This window comes from Frieseomelitta varia, unplaced genomic scaffold (genome assembly GCF_011392965.1).
Source record: "Frieseomelitta varia isolate USP_RPSP 00005682 unplaced genomic scaffold, Fvar_1.2 scaffold_814, whole genome shotgun sequence".
Taxonomy (NCBI): Eukaryota; Metazoa; Arthropoda; class Insecta; order Hymenoptera; family Apidae; genus Frieseomelitta; species Frieseomelitta varia.
The window spans coordinates 107561-121033 of record NW_025110606.1 but is presented as its reverse complement, the minus strand read 5'-3'; the positions used below and the strand labels follow the sequence as shown (position 1 = coordinate 121033).

Below are 13473 nucleotides of genomic sequence, written 5' to 3'. Positions count from 1 at the left end.
CCATCAAGAAAAAAAGGTCCAATTAAAAATTTATCAATTATTCCTGCCCATACGTTTCAACTAAACTGGTGTTGATGTCTTGAATGCACAATAACATGTGGGTTTTCTTTATTCCAATTATGATTATTATGATAATTGAATATACCATTCCTGGTAAAACTAGCTTACTAGAGCTGTTTATAAAATTCATTATATCTCATAAACGAAGACAGATAGGACATGTGACTTTTTTAAATTATTTTTAGGCGTACAATCAGCTCCCGAAGTGGGTCCTCCAAATTACGAAACACTCTGTATACTGGCTGAACCGGAATTCGTAGTACAACCGAGCCAGAGGGTGATTCTACGTCAGGAAATAAGAAAAAAATTTGGTATAACATTTATTTTTTTATCTGTGGCTCGATTTCCGAGAAAATCGACTTTAATGTTTGTTCGTCTTTGAGTTTCTACGCAATGAATTGCCTTCGTTGTTAGAGGATGTACCCTCAGCTACTACAAGAAGTATGATTTTCTAATATGACAGTGCACCGTCACATTACACGAGGGAGGTTAAAAATTTTTTAAATCAAACGTATTCGTGTTGAATCGGCCGCGATGGTAAGGTACCTCTCACGCCTCTGGATTTTTTTTTTTTTATGAGAGCATATCAAAGAACTAGTTTATAAAGACGACATTTAAAATGTTACACATGTTGGAGCAAAAGATTATTGGGGGAATTCGAGAAATTAAAAAAACGATATCAGCTTATATCCTGTTCAGGCATCATTAAATCGTCGAGCAAACTTATGTGTGCAGCAACGAGCCGGACATTTTCAACAATATACTTGCAATAGTGTACTGTATTGCTGTACTGCAATAGAAAGTAGTAATAAAGAATAAAAAATTCATTATCAGTAGGAACACTTTGTACTGCTTTGACCACACAATAAATAATGTTTGTAAACGCTATCTCAGACGAAGACAATCGCGGTAGAAGAATTAGAGATGAACAAACTTGAAAGTCGACTTTCTCGAAAACCGAGCCCCAGATAAAAAAATGTTATACCAAATTTTCTCTTTATTTTTGACGTAGAATCACCCCCTGCTCGTACTACAAATTCCGGCCTACCCTGTATATAGTTTTAAGTAGACTTTTTCTCTCCCCCGACACCCCCGACACTTGTCGGCGGTCCATTTTGGGTTCTTCATCGTTTCGGCGAGCAAAGTTCACGAGGAATATAAGACGATGGCGATAAACGTTGATCATTTGCGGCCTTCTCCTCTCACGGAGAGAATTTTGTTGAGGATCGAACGTCTTACATTCCCGTAAACTTATGTCCCGCCGCGTGGGAGTCGTGCTTTTTGAAATCTTTTTTCGAACGCGACGATTTCGAAGGTTTTTGAAGTATTTTCTTTTTTTTTTCATTCGCCGCCAGACGGGGCGGGCCTGTATTCATGTCTTTTTTTCCAGCCATTGAGAAAGACACTTTTTGTGGCTCTGGTTTTCTTTCCATGTACCAAAACCCAGTCAGCAGGTTTTTTTTTGTCCTTGTATCAGTAGAGTCTTAATTTACTTGTTGCTCGGGCGTCCTTTCATCGAGATCAAGCCGAATCCCTACGCGACAATCTCATCCGCCATTTTCGACAATGTGCGAAACAAAGTCACTAGTGTTTGTTTCTTTGTTGTCGAGGTTTCGACACGGCCTGTCTCCACGTTTCATTCATCGCGAAATCGAAATTAAGGCGTAAAAAAACCGGTTGATCTCTTGAAAGTGACACCGTTTCTTTTTTTATCTCTTTCTCGTTTTTTCGTATACGTAAGACCTCCCCCTCCCCCAGTAGTAGCGATAGTTGACTAGGCAATTGTGTTGTTCTCCACAGCCCAAGAAGTCCGAGAAGGCAGAGTGGCAGACGAAGAAATAGATTTAAAAAGCAAAAAAAAAAAAAAAAAAAAAAAAAAAAAAAAAAAAAAAAAAGAGAAAAAAACGTAAAATAAACGTAAACAGAGAAAAGAAATAAAACGATATCACACGCGTATACAGGCAATCGAGCAGTAACGATACACTATGAAAAAGAGCTTTAACACCTCGTACAACAACCGAACCGCGTGAACACAACGCGAGCACAGAAGAAACAAATCGCGAGAAAATAGCCGGAGAAAAGCTTTTCGTTCTTTCCCATCTCGGTTGTAATAGGTTCACGTTGATCAACGTGATTTCTTTACCATCTTTCCATCGAACAGCTAGTCCATTTTTTCCGGGTGCTTTTCTTTTTTTTCTCCCCCCCCCCCCCTCACCCTTTCTCTTAATTTTATCGTACACCTTTGTAAATCTTTTCCTCAGTATGTAACCGGATTAGGTGAATAAGGCCGTATGTTCTTTTTTTTTCTTTTCAACTCGCTCGACCGAGCAATCGAGTCGAACGCCAACGAATGATGTGTCAATAAACGATCGAAGAAAGCAAATAACGTTGAAAGAAGGCAAATAATTATCCTCGATGAGTCACTTCTTACTTTTTTTCCCACCTTCTTCGACGCTAGCTCGTTTTCACCCTCTCGACGTTTTCTTTCGTTTTTCATTCATCAACATTTTCCTGTACACATTTATTTTTCTTTTTTTTTTTTTTTTACTTTTGTCTTTTTTTCTCTTTTTTCGTTTTGTTTTTCATTCACCTCTTTTGTTCCAAGGAACAAACCGGTACTCGACGAGGCTCGATCCCGCGCGAATATGAAAACTCGGCGCTCGCCCCCTCCCCCTATAAAATGCAGCGATCTAGACGACGATTTTTATGGAATATCCGATAAGAATGGGTCGAGTGTTATCGAGAATCGTTCCACTAGTTTTTTTTTCTCTAAGCTCCACTGGCCTTTCGTCTCTATTATCCGTCTTGCGTGTTCCGACGACGTCAGTACCGCACGGTACCGGGTTACTATACGTGAAATTGTACTTAATTTGCTTTTAACGCGTCTAATTTTCTCTTTTCTTTCTCTCTATCTCTCTCTATCTCTCTCTTTCTCTCTTTCACTGTTTAATGCCATTTTACAAAGATGTCGGTGACTGCGTAATAAAGAGCCGATACGCGGCGCAGAAAAGAAAAAAAAAAAAAAAAAAAAAAAAAAAAAAAAAAAAAAAGAAAAAAAAAAAAAAAAAAAAAAAAAAAAAAAAAAAGGTGAGAATGGCTTACAAAAGTTAATATTTAAGACTCACAGACTTTCTTCTTCGTTTCGTACGTAATCGCAGAAGCGCTTTACTCACAAGTGCCTGTTCATTTATCTTCTCTATCTATCTATCTATCTATCTATCTATCTATCTATCTTTCCACTTTTTTTTGTCTATCTTCCTAGCTCACTCTTTCTATCATTTTCTCTAATTATTCATCCATTGACTCTGTTCTGCGTTCAATTTCGTTTATCTTATCTGTTTGAAACTCGTTACTCGCGCCAGGCTCCTTCACGCAAAACGTGTTAAACCCTCGTTTAGGAAACGGTTTGCCGCGTTGGTTCCGTAACGCAAAACGTACAGAGAAAGCCGTCACTTTCAATTAAAATTCTTTCCAAGATCGCAATAAGCTCTTTTCGCAGCTTAATGCCTTTGCTGCCATTATTCGGCTGCCATGCTTGCCAGGCTGTTACATGTGTAGGATTGTTGTCCCGTCTGCGTTTTCTCTCTCTCTCTCTCTCTCTCTCTCTCGATCCGTACATCGATCCTTCGTTCAACCTGTGATCAACGTAAAGCACAACGTACAATTGTCGAGATAAATCGCGACTCGCAAGACACGAGAATACGTTTGTATGTACGTACGGAGTTGTGATTTACGATGTTCGACGCACGGTTCGATCATGCCAATCACGGTATCGAGTGTGATTCATGCTCTACGATCGGGGGCCGCGACGAAATCGTCGGCGAGACGACGATTCGATCGTTGATCGAATGAATCACGCGCGACCCCCTCGCCCCCCCCCCTTAATCGTTAAGTTATTAATTAGTATGTACGCTCTAATAATTGTCCATGTCTTATCTGTTGACTAATGATGTTGCTCTTGCATTTTGTTCGCAGAATGCGTCAAAAGATAAGGTAAAGCTTTAAACGATCAACTCGTTTAGATCGGCATGCTTCTAGTATGAGAGTACAGTTAGTGCGTGTGTTAGACGAGAGATACAATGTAGATTACAGGGGATGGTGTGAAGGAACGAGCCAGAAGAGATCATATAGGATTTAGAATAGAAAAAAAAAGCTTTCTTCCCTTAACGATACGAGCCGCGACATATGTACGATATTGGTCTCGCTCAATTTTTTGTCAGTTTTTTTCTTTCTTTTCTTCTTTTTTTTTTTTCTTCTCGTACTCTCTTCTCTACAAGGTTTTTTTTCGAGGTCCTTTCACTTTCAATCTTCTCTCGCCTACGTTTCACTAACAATCTGCACGGCTTTTTGAATGACGACAAAGAGAGAAGATCGCGACACGTCGATCGGCAACCATTAAACTGACGACGCTTGTCGGACTAATTCGAAACATTAAATTGAAACGAGTCCGGAGACCACCGGATTTTCGTCCGTGCTACGTACGGTATCGTTGGCACGCGCGGTTGTTGACAATTTTTCGGTCACGATGAATTTTTCGAGCGAGGAAATTGCCACCGCGTGAAAGTATCCCCACCTGCGAGTTAGCCCTGCTTTGCGAAAATTTCCCCACGACGCTAACCAGGCGGATAATCCCACCCTCTCACCCCCATCAGCGTGTGCAAATCGAATTCCACTCGCAATTTGCGGCGATGTCTCACGTTTGCTTTCTGAAATTTTGCAGAAGAAACCCGACTGGTCGAAGAAAGGCGAGGAAAAGAAGGTAAAGGAAGAGGAGGTCGAGGCATGAAGCTATTGACACGCGCTCTCTCGACGCGTTCTCGAGAAAGGATCGTCCATCCATCCATCCGATAACACAAGTCGACGCAACTTCCTAATCATAACTACGTTTACTCTCTGTCTCTGTCTGTCTTTCTCTCTCTCTCTCTCTCTCTCTCTATTTGTTTCTTTTTTCGTTAACGTCTCGATTAACTTTACGTCTAAAAAAACGAACACAAGAAAAGAAAAAAGAGAAGATACTCCTGAAATGCACGCAAGAGATCACACTTTTCGTGTCCGTATGTTTCGTCTACGATGATTCCACAGATGCTGTCAGGAATTTGTCAAATGTCAGTGTTCTAATCCATAAACGAAAGAGTTCTGTGACTGACCACTCTCCGTACCAAGATACTTTTTTGTGTGTATATTTTTTTAAAACAGAAAACAGAAAACCTCGTGCCATTCGTACCCCCAACGTCTGTCAATGTTCTCTTCTTTTTTTTTTTCTTTTTCTACACTTGTTACCCCCACCAAATAGTACACGATGTCAATACCAATTGTACGTTGATGTAATACTCTGCGAACCGGATGATGAGGGGAGAAATGAAACGTAATGGAATAGCAAGAGAAAAAAAAAAAAATCTTCGATTGTAAAGCAAAATATTTAACGACGATGAAATGCATCGCGCATTTGTGTGTGTGTTCATTCTCTCCCAATTTTCCACACGTTCCGTTCCTTTTGTTTCATTCCCACGTCGTGGTCTTTCGTGTTCTGTGTTCTAAGATCGGGGACGCCGGTTTCAAATTCATTCGTCGCCGGATTTACATATAGATGGGTGCGCGTATGTCGAGCGTATTTAAAACTGCCGCCTTCGATCAAGCTCGAACGTTCGGAGGAATGTGAACTGCGCCGATGCCCGTATCGAAATTTGATTATTAAAATCAAGAACCGGCGTGATACCGTTGCTAATTCCGCGAATGGCTCAATTAGAACGTGCCCGTTCGCTCTTGCTTTTTTTTTTTATCCATCGAGCGCGAGAGATCGTTTGTTCGTTCGTTCGCGAGATTGTAAACCTGTCAAAGAGCCAATGAGGCGTGTAGAATGGCGGCGAGCGTACAGCGAGGCGTGTAAGTACATTCTGTCACGAGATTTTACGCCACGTCTTATAAATATCGGCGTCACTTTGAGAAACTGAACTTTCGCGTTAAGCTCTCGCGTCGCGTGAACAATTTCATTTTTTTTTTTCTCTCTCGAATTCTTTTTCTAGCCAATTTCTCTCGCTAAAAGAAAGAAAGAGAATTCAATTTTGAGTCCGAATGTGGGAGAAAACAAGCACGGTAGGTCGGTTTCGAATCGCTAATCTGATCACGCTTAATTACGATTCGCTACCGCATTCGTAAAGCTTCTGCATAATGTTCGCTACGATTTGTACATTGTTTGCGTTTGAACGGGACACGCGCGTCGTGTCACAGCGTGCGGATTATTACCTTGCAAACTCGTTACATTTCCGAAAAATAACCGCCGCCTGCAGTTACCTCGATCGTTACCGTAATTCACCGGGCAATTTTTCGGTTAAATTCTACGTTCATGTTTTTTCCAGCGGACACGTGTTCGGAATTATGTATTCGCGGGAGGGGCGCGCGACGTGCACGCGAAACTGGTTGGTTGGACGCGGGAATTGAAATTACCTGGCAATGTTTATCGTCGCGACGCTATTGTTTAATTATCTTGACAATACTCGTTATCGCAAATAGTCATTGATTCACTGCACAGTGTCGAATAGCTGCGCCACGAGAGAGAGGTCGTGTTGCAAGTCCCTTGAGCGTTACATAAAGCGTTATTATCGTTCGCCTGGACGAATGATGTATCTATGAATGACGCTTTAAACCGGCTGCATTCGCGAAACGTGCACGTTGACCGCGTACGTCACGCGATTTAATGCGCGTGTCGTCGACGTGCCACGCCGCTGAAAAACGTAATTTTATACTGACCGCGTGCTTCCGGTTCCGCTGAATTAAACTCGAATTCCTTTTTTCACGGCACTGTTCCAACCAACGCGTTCAAGTCGCGTGCATTTCGAACGAAACTGTCAAAAAAAAAACGTAAGCAATGTTTCGTTGGACAAGGTTGCTCGCTTCCCTAGCAGAGCATAATTATCCACTGCATGCATCGCTATGTGCGTATCGCAAAATTTCAATGGGCAGATAGCTTTTTAGTTGTTGCTTTCGCCTAGTAGGAAGCTCCACCTCCAGAACCTGAGCCAAAACCGGAGCCAACGCCTGAGCCTGCACCTCCACCGCCAGAAGCAGCTCCAGCACCAACGCCGGAACCGCCAGCACCGGCCCCAGCACCAACACCAGCACCTCCTGCTGAGGCAGCTCCGCCAGCGGAAGCTGCTCCACCTGCAGAAGGAGCGCCCGCAGCACCTCCACCAGGTTGATCCATTAGTCCTCCGATTTCAATCGTTCAACTGTAATCACTTTGTAATCTTCCATAATCTTCACATTGGAGATTTGTGCAAACTGCTCCGTCTGAGCATGATAAGAGGACAATAGATTCCAGAAGACAAGACGCGCATTGTCACATTGTCTATCCATTTTATCTTACTTGATTATATAGCAGCATTGCTAAAGTGAAGCGCGCGCTTGTTCAGAAGGTGCACCTGCAGAAGGCGCGGCACCACCAGCAGAGGGTGAAGCACCAGCAGCTGCTCCCGCGGAAGGAGCAGCTCCACCACCAGCGGAAGGCGCGCCGGCCGCACCTCCTGCCGAGGGTGCACCACCAGCCGAAGGTGCACCACCAGCCGAGGGTGCACCACCAGCCGAAGGAGCACCACCAACCGAGGGTGCACCGCCAGCCGAAGGTGCACCGCCACCAGCGGAAGGCGCAGCTCCAGCACCGCCACCAGCGGAAGGTGATCTTGCCGCGGCATTTCTCTCTATCGCTTTTCACTCTAACTCATTTTCACTTGGACGCGCTTGTTAGTTTCATAACGACGCGACATGCCAGTAGATAACTAATCGCCCGGGCGTTGAGAACGACTTGAGAACTTGAGCGAGAAATTGTTACGGAATTTTTTCACAGGTGCACCTGCACCAGCGGAAGCAACTCCAGCAGCTCCAGAAGCAGCACCAGCACCACCAGCCGAAGGTGCTGCACCTGCACCAGCAGAGGGAGCCCCGGCGGAGGCTGCAGCAGCACCCCCGGCAGAGGCTGCGCCAGCACCAGCGCCCGCTGAAGGTAATTTACTTCTTTCATTCCTCCGACTGACACGATTACGCACTGTTCATTCCAGGATTAATCATTCTGTTCTCGCCATTTGTCATAGAGAAACTGGGCTACTTCCGCTTTCCATTTTTTAAGTAATCTTTGCTCTTCTCTCTCTGTCGCAGAACGTATTTTTTTTTTAAAGAAATGGAAAGGCAACGTGCTCGTTTCGACCGTTCATCATTCTTCCTCTTTCTTTCCCCATTACCTCCCCTTTTCTTCGTCCCCTTTTCATTCATCGTTGATTTCTTTTAACGTTGCTTTTTTTCAACTTAATTTTCTAGCTTCTAAGGTAATTTTACTTTTGAAAGTTACACTGAACGTCAGGCTCTGTCCGCCGATAACTGGTTCGAAGTTCATCACGTACGGTATGTTAAGCCCTAATGGTAATTTGACGCTCTAGTAGAGGACTAAAAATCTAATCGTCAGTCACGAGTTACGTTTAAAGAGATAGACAACTAATAATACCATCGATCGTTCACCGCCAGAACGTGTACACCACCCGTGTTTGCTCGCACGGTGACATTCATCGACGAGAACTAAAACCGACACTCGTTACCTTTCTAACGACCGCAAGCTTCCACCTTGCCTTTACCGTACGTTTCACGACCAGTGCACACTGTTGGAAAACATTAACTTCTACCGCTTAATTATGCACTTCCGTTCGCCCGAGCGTTCCACAACTTTCGCTCAACGGAAAGTGAGAATGAAACAACAGTAACACAGTGATCGATTCATCAGCATCGGTTGCTTGCGATAAAATAATAACAGAGGACTAGAACTGCTACGAATCCTCGGCGCTTGGACGACAATGAAAACGAACGAGCAAAAACGAATTAGCTAAAAAGACTAAAATAATTCTGCCACGCTCGCGTGGGAGAAAACTAACGTAGGAAGACGTGCCTTTTCTCTTTCTTTCTTTTTCTTTTTTTTCCTAAAGTGATCTTCGTCCTTATTTTGTTTCCAGCACCGGCATCGTAACTTCGTCGAAGTTGGAACGGACAAAGGGCCACCTCGCTGTATGATTTCCACTCGTCACATCGTCAGAATTTGCACAAAACGTACACGAGCAAGCATAGACGGACACGCGGATATATATATGTATGTACGGTCGAGCTGTATCACACTCGACGTGATGCTAACACGCCTTGCTTGTCATCATCGTCGTCATCACCGTCACATCATCATCGTCATCGTATCAACCATTGTTTTCGTCCTGCACACGCGTCACGTCAGCCTCAACGTCACGGTATGCGTCACGTTGTATCTCGGAGAAATGCAAGCGAAACCGAACGAGAAAGACAGAGGTACACCGTTCGTGTACGTACAGACGGAAGGAAGTGAATGGAGAAAGGGACGTTTGACGTTGACGTGTTTTTTCTTCGTCCCCTTGCTGGATTCGACGACGCCTTGTCGTTCAAAGTAAATCGAGAATCATCATCGCCGGGTGCCTGGCCAATTTCCCGCTTGTTTTACCTAATTATGGGAGAAAAGTATAAGCCGTTTTGTTGCCCTGGGCTTTGTTATATCCGTGCGGCCGTAAGCGTTCGCCACAAATATCGCAAATACGGATATTTTTTCTATCGACTGAAATCGAACGAATCAAACGCGAAAAAAAAAAAAAAAAATAAACACACGCAGTTACACACTCTAACGCAACAATTTTTATGTTAAGTAATATACGACGCGTTATTATATCGGATATAAATGCAGACGTTATCAACGCTTCCTTGGATTGGATTTCGTAATAAAAAGTACTTTTTTTTCTGCGATCGGATCTCGATAAATATAAACCTCCCCCACCCCCTCCCTCACCAAAAAATTCGGTTTTTTGTTATTTCCAGCAATTTCGTTCCAGGCACGGCGCCCTTAATTAATGCTCAACCGAGGCTGAAAGTTCTGATTTTCACGCTCCGGGGCCTTATTTGGGAACGTCGCTAGCTGCTTTATTACCCTGCCACGGGGTTGATAGGGATCATTTGTTTATGTTGCTCACTGTCGTGCCGTGTGTTTTGTTAATCCCTTTGTCGCTTTGTTCCGCAACGCGTGCACAGTTAACAAGGAAACAATAGACCTTTCTACGTAATGGAATTTACCACGGGTTAGTCTTACTCCAGAACGGTCTTCATCCTCTACCATCCCCGTTGTCAGCGCGATCGATCTCTGGAGTATCAACGTAAATTACTATCGCCAGCCGTATCGCAATTTAACAATGTATACCAAAGCAATTGAAACGTTTAATATACTCGACAAGCGGATCACGATCACATCCCGTGTATATTTGCAAACGGCGCGATTAATCATGGGTAAAGCCAACGGCAATTCCACGATAAATAGAGAGAAATAACTAGATCGTCGTTTTAAATGTAAATATGCCGTCGCTCACGCTTGGGTGAAAAGGCATGAGAAAGCGTTTGAACATTAACTACAGAAATCTTTTAACACTTTGACATGTTGGTCATCTCTGACCGAAGATTGTTTACACGATGGAACCATGGTGGTCACCAGTGGACCGGAAAATGCTTCAAACGTTTCAAGTAAGTGAAACAAAATGAATATCGTCGACTAAAAAATTTTGAACGTCACAGCTAACTGGACAGTGTTATATAAAATAGAAAATGCGCTATTCAACGCATTAAAGATTTTAATTAAAACGTTGTATATTACAGTACGGTATGCTAAGTTATATCAAGTTAAAATCTTCTAAATTACATTACAAAGTTGAATTAATTGAAATTGTGGCTCCATTCTTATATGTTTTAATCTCTTGCGCTAGAATGACGTGTCAAGAATATTCGGCCCAAAATTGCAATATTTTCTCAGTTTTAAGTATACTGAAATATAACACAGGCAAAACAAATAATAAATTTATTACTAGTAGTTTCTATCCAGTGATACACCGATAGAAATGATGTATTTAAAAAGAAGAATTATTGTATACGGTTCACTCGTTATGGTCCGTGAACCAATTACTAGCGCAAGAGATTAAGAAAATTTCAGTTTAGTCTCATAAAGGTGTGTATCTATGAACGGGCGTGTCTAAGACGAGAATAATCTACAATCTTACTATCTGTAACTACGGCGACGGTATTTGATGCGTGAATACAACCGCTCGAAAATGATCGCGTAATATCAGCGTGTTCTTTCTCGAGGCTGACGGACGCAGGATTGTAGAGTCGTTAAGCCGCGCGTAATTCGAAACTCGAGGCCAAAGCGTGTACGTAGCGGTGAAGCTAGCCGGCACCGGCACCAGCCAGTCAGTCGCGCTCCAGCCGTCGTGGTGGTAGGTGCTTGTTGCGCATCTCTGATCTTTGTGCGGGCCTCTTCTCGTTTCACGTCCCTTGTCAAAACAAATGGATTGTCTCCTCTCGTATCGCGTGACACTCTGTGCCAGCCTGTCAGTGTTACCATCTCGCGTGCCACCTAAATAAATCGAGTGTTCACCGCGCGTTTGTGCGAACAAGTTGTTGCGTTACGCAATAACTCCGGTTCGGCCGAGCACGCGGGAAACTGTTACGAACTTGCGGTTCATCTTCGCTTTGTGTTTGCTTCTTTTTGCTGCCACGCGGCCGTCTCGAGGACGCGCTCGGTAAGTCCGATGTTTATTATTCCATTGAAGACGAATGGTCCTGTCTCGAGGCGGTGCTGTCTCGAGTCGGTTTGACGACCGTTCGGGGATTTGCAACGTGAAAAGTGACAAAAATGGCGGTCTGTCACGTGACCACGTCAGAAAAGCCCGCGCTTGTTTCTCTGTCTAATAACCTGTTACTCTTGCGACGTGATTCGATGTAACCGAGCTTCTGTTACCTGTATGGTTGGAATGTGATAATTACGGCGATTATTTACATTCTTGCACGATGTTTCATGACCCTCTGACATCTGTTTATATTTACGGAAACGGTCGTATTCGCGTCTGTATATACATGTCAAGCACGAAGAGAACTTTCGCTCCATTTAGATTATTGAAATATAGAATACAATATGGAATTTAAGCAGAGATTTGCGACTTCGTTGTAAATATTCAACGAGTTTCTGTCTATTTAAATTTTTCACAATAATGCACAAATATCCGCGGTCCGGGATTAGAAATAACTGACAGCATCACAAAATGTTTTACCGACACGATTCACCACGTACAAAATTGACGTTACCATTCGAACGTCGGACGAGACGCAGATACACAATTACACTAACACCCTGACAACAAGTACAACCGAATTACACTCAAACGTTTGAAATCGTTAACGTATAAAATATTCTCGCGGCTGGGAATCGGTGACGTTCGATTGAATTCCTTTATCGAGAGGGATCTCGACGAACAATTTTCAAATACAATTCGAATGCTTGCGTATGCATCGAGAAACTTTTTTGCAAACGGAGAGTGGTGGTGTTGCACGCAAAGGTTACGTATGATCGATTAAGAGCGGACGATACGAGCTCGTTAAATCAGCGGACAGACTTGTTTTGACAATCGTAGAAAGAATTCCGCCTGTTCGGTTCCGGTCATACCGGTTCCCATCGGGTAGAGCCTATGAAGGAGGCGTAGGACAGGACAACGGGAGAGAGCGGGATAGCCAGATCGGCGAAAAAGAGAGCAACAGAGGATCCGAGAGAACGGGTCAACCGACGTCAAGAAATCCGACGTGCGACACCGTAGGCTTTCCTTCGTCGCGTCCCCTGAGATGATCGTGTTATATTGGCCACCGTGCCGCTATCGTTTTGAGGTTAATTCCCATCAGGTTTTTTTTCTTCTGCTCGCGGAGGCGTTCGACTATGTCTCGTAACTTGCTTAATTGCGCCATACAACAAAGTCACGAACAACTGCTCTGGAATTTATTACTTTCACGCGACATTCTCGTTAGAACGAAGGACAGAGTGGCGGGGAAATTGAATGAAAATGGGCTGTTCGAAATAATTAGAGAACTTTGCGCCATTCTACGCTTACACGCGGCTGTAATCGAACGTACATGTGCTACATAATTCGTTTGCCGTCGTAATTTAGGTTTTCCTGTTCAGTGCAAAGGTTAACAGCGACGTATAGTAGTATATAAATACAGATCTCGCGTTCCAGATCCTTTTGCAAATCAAATACACCCTTTTGCTAGTCGTGTTTCTCTACTAAATTTGTTTTCTTAGGCCATTGTAATAAAAATAAAACCCAATGCAAAGTTATTATTCCGAAATAAAAATTTTAACAACACTTGAACAAAGAAATAACATAGAATGACTTAACATAAAATACTTATCAAAATATTGAATGTACGTAGATGTGCAGATTCATCTGTAACGATTTGTCTGCCGCTGCGCTGGACAATTTTCTATGCATATTTGTGTAATAATGATGACAATCTGTAAGGAGTGCAACAGGACGATTAGTAACATCCATTAAA

At 43.2% G+C, this 13473-nt stretch overlaps 1 protein-coding gene across 1 annotated transcript; it reads left to right on the top strand.

The window, feature by feature from the left end:
* The first annotated feature begins 6132 nt into the window (after positions 1-6132).
* Positions 6133-9214, top strand: LOC122536217 (skin secretory protein xP2-like). The gene is made up of 6 exons (XM_043668397.1): positions 6133-6153; positions 7053-7251; positions 7470-7730; positions 7901-8056; positions 8368-8451; positions 9051-9214. The coding sequence occupies exons 1-6, from the start codon at positions 6133-6135 to the stop codon at positions 9062-9064; spliced, it is 735 nt and encodes a 244-aa protein (XP_043524332.1). The 3' UTR covers positions 9065-9214.
* Positions 9215-13473: the final 4259 nt, after the last annotated feature.

Coding starts and splice junctions, on each gene's coding strand:
- LOC122536217 (XM_043668397.1), top strand. CDS start 6,133: ATGTGGGAGAAAACAAGCACG. Junction 7,252..7,469: donor GCCCGCAGCACCTCCACCAG/GTTGATCCATTA, acceptor GCGCTTGTTCAG/AAGGTGCACCTGCAGAAGGC. Junction 8,057..8,367: donor AGCACCAGCGCCCGCTGAAG/GTAATTTACTTC, acceptor TTAATTTTCTAG/CTTCTAAGGTAATTTTACTT.